Consider the following 7,279-nt stretch of genomic DNA (forward strand, 5'->3'; position numbering starts at 1 on the left):
CACTATATAACACCCCACCATGCAGACAAACAAACCCAATCTAAATGGTCACACAGTTAGCACACACCTTCCTCCCGTAGGAGCGAGACCCTCTCTCACCGCCTTGACGGTATCGTACAGCCTGGCCTCAGTCATGTCACATTCACACTATATACACCCCATATACATACAAACAAACCCAATCTAAATAGTCACACAGTCAGCACATACCTTCCTCCCGTAGGAGCGAGACCCTCTCTCACCGCCTTGACGGTATCGTACAGCCTGGCCTCAGTCTCACGGTTGTTGGCGTACATGCGCGGCAGATTGTCAAGTAGCTGTACGATAACATCGCGACTCTCATGCACATCCACAGCCAAGCCCTGCGACAACGGTACGAACACCTCCGAAGTGTCGGCCACCACCAGCATCTGTGGCTGGGACAGACCCGCCTGCGCATGCATGCACACAAAGAAAGGTGTGGAAGTAAGCATCAGCAGCTATACTTCGTATTCAGATGTGAAGATTGATATGAATAGCACGTGTGGTTGTAGGGTACCGGTGCATTCAAATGCAATCCCATTTACTACAAAAAACAAGCAAGTTCAAATGATGTCCCAGATGTTTTATAAGGACGTCGATAGAGAAAGCGCGAGGACAGAAACACGTTCAATATGCCCCGGGCGACGCATAAGATTATTCCACCAGACTGGATTTATGCCAAGCAAATACCGGTATTGTACCGGTATTGTCCCGCATTTAGATGCAAGTTATTACGGGAGTGAACCGTGATTAGACCGGTAGTAGACTAGGGTGGCCATCGCCACCCTTGAATTGAAATGCATCCATTAAAATATAGAGAAGCCGCGCATACAAACACACACGCACACCATCTGCAGGGGGTTTTTTTACATATATACAGAAATCTGCAACTATGACTGAATACAACCACAAGCACAATAACACTTCCTTGTATGTGCACGCTCACATACAAGTACAAGTACACGTAAACGTAAACGTAATCGTAATCGTAAACATACACGTACACGTCCAAGTCTAGTACACATACACGTACATGTACAGGCACAAGCACAAGCACACGTACACGTACACAAAGTCATACCCTCAGATCGTAGAAGTGCACAGTCTTATCGTAGGTCACAATACCACACTTAATGGGAGATTTCTCGGCCCCCTCGGGCTTAGGGAAGTGATCCAGCATGTTCTTGATCGTCCAGGTCGCCGCAGATACCATGCCACTCTGCACGGCTGCGTACGACACGTCAATGGCAAACACATACTGGGCCGCGTGCGGCTTGCGGTTGTAGTACTGCGATGTGCAGGCAAAGTCCACCGTGCCATGCAGAAGCTCTTGGCGACTGTGGAGGTGGATTACGAGATATAAATAAATGTATGTGTTAGTTATAGTAGGATATATCAGCATGTGTGTTAAGTGTACTTGGTTATAGCGATGTGTAATGTATGCACAGTGCGCCGCTTCATGCAGACGTTCTTAACGACTATGAGTATAGCACACGTGTTATAAGTGTATCTGTCAGTTTTGGTATGATAGAACCATATGTGTATACAAAGGGCAATTGGTTGCAGCATTGCGAAGTGCAGGGCAACGTCCCACCGTTCCATGCACAAGCTCCTGACGACTGTTAGAGTGAAACACTCGAGAAGCGGATGGATTACATCGTATGATAGGAGAGTAGGATATGCGTGGGTGTGATCGGTCCACATGCACGCACCCAGGGAACGACAATTGGACATGGGCGACGAAAGCTGCTATGAGGATACACGCATAGGCATACACAAAATAAAGCACAGGCTGAAACATCTGGCAGCAACGCCTCACTGGGGACACAGACAGAGTTCAGCGTTCCAATACACATACAGGGATGCTATGGCATTAACAGAGTACACCGGTGTGTGTCCATACGCCTGTCCGTGTGATCGACAAATAAAGCACCACCACCATACACACACAGCGACTACGCCTGTTTACATGCACACACAGAAGTACCATGACAGGAACAAAACGAACCTGTCCATGACCATGCGGCATGTACATGGTGCGCCATGGTAGTACGAGAACCCACCTGTGTATATCCATACGCCTGCCCGTGTGGTCCAGATTGCAGAAGTAGTTCTGCGACACCTCGTTTGTGAATGAGCACAGATTGCAGTTGTACCGCCGACCGCCGTCAACAAACTGCACAAAGGGGTTGATGTACGCGTGGCAACGTCTGTAGGAAGAGAAGGCCGATAGAACACAGTGAATAAACCAGTCAAGTATGAACCCTGTAGCCTCAACTCTGATCTAATTTATTTGATGCCACGTGTGCTATCGAAAGCTATGGAGGCAACAACATACTACACATAAGAATAGAGCGGCGTGTCAGCGTCTACATGCACAGACAGGCGATCAATGATCCGACTCAGCGCGAAGTATACTATGGCTGAATGTCACTAAATTCAGAATATTGTACACATTCACAATTCGTGCCGTGGCTTATTCAACAGACATTCTCATAACTTGAAAGACGATGCTTATATATGAACAATAGCTCGATGAAAGCCCGTGGAAATACGAGATTGTCTGTAAAATACACCCATTTGCAACATATATATTTACACACACACACACACGCACACACTTACAATTACACACACACACACACAATATATATATATATATATATATATATGCCATTTTTAATACATATCGTACAATCTATATTTTGATTAATTGTTGTGTAAATACAGCCTACCTGCGTCGAATAATTCCTACGGTGCACACATAGAACGATGGGTGGGTAGTTCGCCCGGGAACACTACTGCTAGAAATTTACCAACTATTTGACTTTCTCCATTTAGCCACCAAAAACGCACCACATACAAGCCTGTATATATGTGTATACAAAACGCATACCACCATCTATATGTGCGAACACACAGCATACCTGCATCGAATGGGCCCGTCAGTACCCATATCCACCAGCGGGGTGGGTAGTTCGCCAGGCAACACTTCAGCCAATGGCTGCACCACTGCTACCAACGGCAGACGCGACGTTTTGCTGAGCTCCTCGGTGTTGGGGATGCTGTTGCAGGTCATGCGCAGGAAGCGTGGTGTGCAATTACCTTCGTCGATAGCTGAGTATAAGGACGAAGGGAGTTGGTATGGTTTGTTTACAGATGTGTATTGGTTTGTGTACGTATGGGGCGAAGAATACGAATACGGATGTGGGTAAGCGACTGTTTGGAGTGCACGTGTATCAATATCAAGGGAAAGAGTTACTGTCCGTGCACCATTGCGCATCCGATCGCGCACAAACTATAGACGCCTACCCAGTTCATCAACGCATATGGAAAACACACATCCATACTCACGTACTAGCACAATGGACGTGTTCACACAGTTGTACCTCGTCTTAAAGGCACCCTAAAACCCCAGAAATCTATGTACACTCCCATGAACCATAATTATCTACAGTCCCACGAACCCTAGACATCTATACTCACTCGAACAGAGACATGCGCGTGGACTTATATTCACGAAGTTGGGTCGTCAAGCACGGGAGCTTGATCGTCTACGCCTTCTCAGCCAGTACAGACTTGCAGAAACTCAAACAAACGCGAGTGCAACAAGATATACGTTGACAACTCGCATAATAAGCGTAGAGCACCACACCATCCATAATGAACATGCGTAAATTCGAAAGATGTGTGCACATATAACACTCGGAATGTACGAGCTTATGCGTGTCACACACACCAACGAAGTTAGTAGATGCCAGGGGTGGGGCGGGCTTCTGCAAGGTGCCGTATCGGGCAGCCTCGCCGTCGTAGTTCTTCTGATCATTGGCCATCACAGTCACAGGCGATGGGATTTGGTCTGGGTCGATCTTAGATGCAGGCTTTTTGGCCCTCTGATGGGGTGTGCGGGTCGAATTGGTGTCAGGTGTCACATTCACAAAGATATAGTACATCTTGCCTTCTTGTTCGTATCCTCGTTTGTGCCAGCATTTTTAAGGTGGTACTTTTAAGCAGATAGGATTGCAACTTGGACTCGCGTCGCAGATCTCAACGAGCAGGCACGTGCCTGAGTGTACAGCACAATACACGTAGTAGCTCTACGCAAAGGGTTCAGCATACAACGGCTAACTACAATTAGATGATGACTGGTATGAAGAGTATCGACACGGACCCCTTTGTGCCGCCACTACACTTGCTTGTCCCAGAGCATATCGACTTACAAGCCCAAGCTCAAGAATTATCTTGACTTTCATCAATGTACTGCAAAGTGGCTTGTATGTTTTGCGACAGCTTCATGATACATTCTATACGCGCACACGGGCCATTCTCAAATGCCACTCATTCTATACGCGCACACGGGCCATTCTCAAACATCACTCATTCTATACGCGCACACGGGCCATTCTCAAATGCCACTCATTCTATACACGCACACGGGCCATTCTTAAACGCCACTCATTCTATACGCGCACATGGGCCATTCTCAAACGCCACTCCAACTACTCCTGCCCATACCATTTCTATTGCCAAGCATCATCGGCCACTTACAGGCATCCCATCAAACCCTCCTCGTAAACAAAAATATACTCTCCGAAACTCGTGGCTATACTCAACTAAATGTTTCACCACAAAATACAAAATATTTTGAAAGCAAGCCATGATCAACTCAAACACCCATCCTATACCAACCAACCGCACACACCTGATTTCCGTAGGGTTGCGAGTTCTGAGCGCCGAACTGTGGCTGTTGTCCATACGGCATCTGCCCCGGTTGTCCTGTGCATAGTGTGGAATGACGTTAGCACTTGCTCTGAATACCGAACAGTGGCAAAATATTCTATAGTACCTAATTACCAGAGTGATGCAAAAATGAGTTTAAATTGACATTGCACTGGACACAATTAAAAGCATCTACCTTGTGAGTACGATTGCTGTCTGCTGGCTGATTGTCCGTACGGTTGTTGTTGGCCGTATTGCTGTTGTTGGCCTGTGCGGATCAAGAGCATGACAAAAAATTCAATCCACAGATGATAAGCGCAATCTGTTGATAGACCAGCAAATACACTGAATCCACACTACAAGGCGAGCTAAGCTGGGCTCTGTTGATATATTTCAGACTCCCGAATATAAGTATCAATTCCAACTAGTGCAGCCACCAGCCACTAATCGCAAATGCATGCACAACTTCACGAACCTTCCCATCCCGAACGCATATGTACCTGCTTGTCCCATACCCGGCTGCTGCATCCCTTGTTGCCCCATACCCGGCTGCTGCATCCCCATCCCTTGCTGTCCCGCACCTGGTTGTTGCATGGTCTGTTGTCCCATACCTGGCATGCCTGGTTGGCTCATGCTGGGCGGTTTCATGCCCGGCTGGCTCATGCCCGTGGGGTTCGCACCCGATTGTCCCATACCCGGTTGTTGCATACCCGGCTGTTGCATACCCGGCTGTTGCATACCCGGTTGTTGCATACTCAGTTGCTGCATACCCGGTTGTCCCATACCCGGTTGCTGCATACCAGGCTGTTCCATACCAGCTTGCTGTATGCCAGGTTGTCCCATAGATCCGCCCATACCCTGTTGTTGTTGCTGCTGCTGTTGTTGTAGTTCAGGGTAGCGTCTATGCGTACTATTAGAGTGGTGTGCCGGTGCCTGTGCTTGTGACGGTGGCATTTGCTGCTGCTGCGTCTGAGCGGGTGGTTGCTGGCCTTGTTGTGGTCGCGGAGGCCCTGCTGATGTATATACGGAGCGAAAGAGACTGTGAGTGCCCATGGGCTGTGACTACTGGAGATTGCTAAATAGCTACCTATACTTCATCGCATTGACAACTTACTGGTGGTCCTAGAACGCGAGTGGGGCATGTGCAGCTAAGTGCTTGTAGCGAGCGAGGAACAGTCCCGACGAGTCTTTTCAGGATTTGATGACACACATGACATGCAAAATAATCAGGCGCCTAATCTGCATTACCACTTTCCCTACTTGAGATGTCAGGGCAGTTTTGGGAGTAAGAAAAGCGGCTTCGTCCAACATCTAACGTCACGCCCATTTCCGTCGAAGACAACACAACCCCAGCTTTTCCCTCGTCACGCGCACATGTGATGCTAAGAACTAACAAGCAGGCACATACATAAGAATGTCAATACATACATATATACCATCATATATCATACGAATCGGTATATATACCTATACCAAGCTCTACACTAAACATACCCGGCTGTGGTGGTTGTTGCGGCGTGCCTGGCTGCTGAGGCTGCTGTTGTTGCATGCCTGGCTGTGCATACGACTGGTGACCCTGACCACTCATAGAGCCCTGTGAGGCGGCTGAACCTCGCGCGGGAGGCTGGCCATAGCCTGTGTTTGTGCCATGGGGATTAATAGACGAACTTCTTTGTTTGTTCGCGTATCCATTTTCGCACAGCAAATGTTATAAATTGCGGCACATAGCCAAATGATTCAACGGAAGTCATGGTACCCGTCACTCAGCGCTTCACCATATGCTTGGTACACCTTTGTCAAAAATATCAGTATATCGACTGAACACTACTCCATAGCCGAGCTCATCTTAATTATCCTATATATCAGTATGTCGCAGCATTATTCCCTAATATATTCTACATCACCGTCTCGATTAACTTACCTTGTTGTGGTGGCTGCTGCTGATGCTGTTGTTGCGGTGGCATGCCTTGGCCTTGGCCGGGCTGTCCGTACTGTTGCTGTGATTGCCCTGGTGCCTGTCCCGGCTGACCATAGCCTGCAGATCAATTCGTAAGTAGCAAATTCCAGGAAATTTATTTCAACGCAAAATATATGCATTTTCTACTCCTAAATGCAAAGTTCAGGGCCTGAACGAGATTTGAACCAGTCAATAACATCATTTGTGAATCTGAAGGCTGATTAGTTCAAGCAAAGAACCATATAGAGGAATATTCATACGCCGCAACCATGCTCATCATTACATACTGACTAGCTATAACCAGATACATAAACCTGTTTATTATTACAAACGTGTGGCAGACAACACACACGGTCGCCCATGATTCGAGACACTTATCACCACGCATGAGTACGAATCTGAGGAAGCGCGAGACGGGCACTTTTCAGAACGGTTGTGTACTCATATCTTATGCTTGCATAGATGTAAGCACGCCTGTTTGTATAAATTTATATATATATATATATATACATATATATACATGTACACACACACACACACGACGCACTATATATATATATACTAATATAATATAACACCACA

At 47.1% G+C, this 7,279-nt stretch overlaps 1 protein-coding gene across 1 annotated transcript in view; it reads right to left on the bottom strand.

The window, feature by feature from the left end:
- SARC_07373 (hypothetical protein) overlaps positions 1-7,279 on the bottom strand; it is a 16,565-nt gene that overhangs the window by 8,676 nt on the left and 610 nt on the right. Inside the window, exons 2-11 of the mRNA XM_014298690.1 lie at positions 6,662-6,775; positions 6,235-6,375; positions 5,241-5,750; positions 4,937-5,008; positions 4,724-4,797; positions 3,761-3,914; positions 2,949-3,138; positions 2,085-2,231; positions 1,103-1,358; positions 211-431 (exon numbers count right to left, since the gene is read on the bottom strand). Coding sequence (XP_014154165.1) covers positions 211-431; positions 1,103-1,358; positions 2,085-2,231; positions 2,949-3,138; positions 3,761-3,914; positions 4,724-4,797; positions 4,937-5,008; positions 5,241-5,750; positions 6,235-6,375; positions 6,662-6,775 — 1,879 coding nt within the window. The remainder of the gene's footprint in view (positions 1-210; positions 432-1,102; positions 1,359-2,084; positions 2,232-2,948; positions 3,139-3,760; positions 3,915-4,723; positions 4,798-4,936; positions 5,009-5,240; positions 5,751-6,234; positions 6,376-6,661; positions 6,776-7,279) is intronic.

This window comes from Sphaeroforma arctica (genome assembly GCF_001186125.1).
Source record: "Sphaeroforma arctica JP610 unplaced genomic scaffold supercont1.579, whole genome shotgun sequence".
NCBI classification, from domain to species: Eukaryota; class Ichthyosporea; order Ichthyophonida; genus Sphaeroforma; species Sphaeroforma arctica.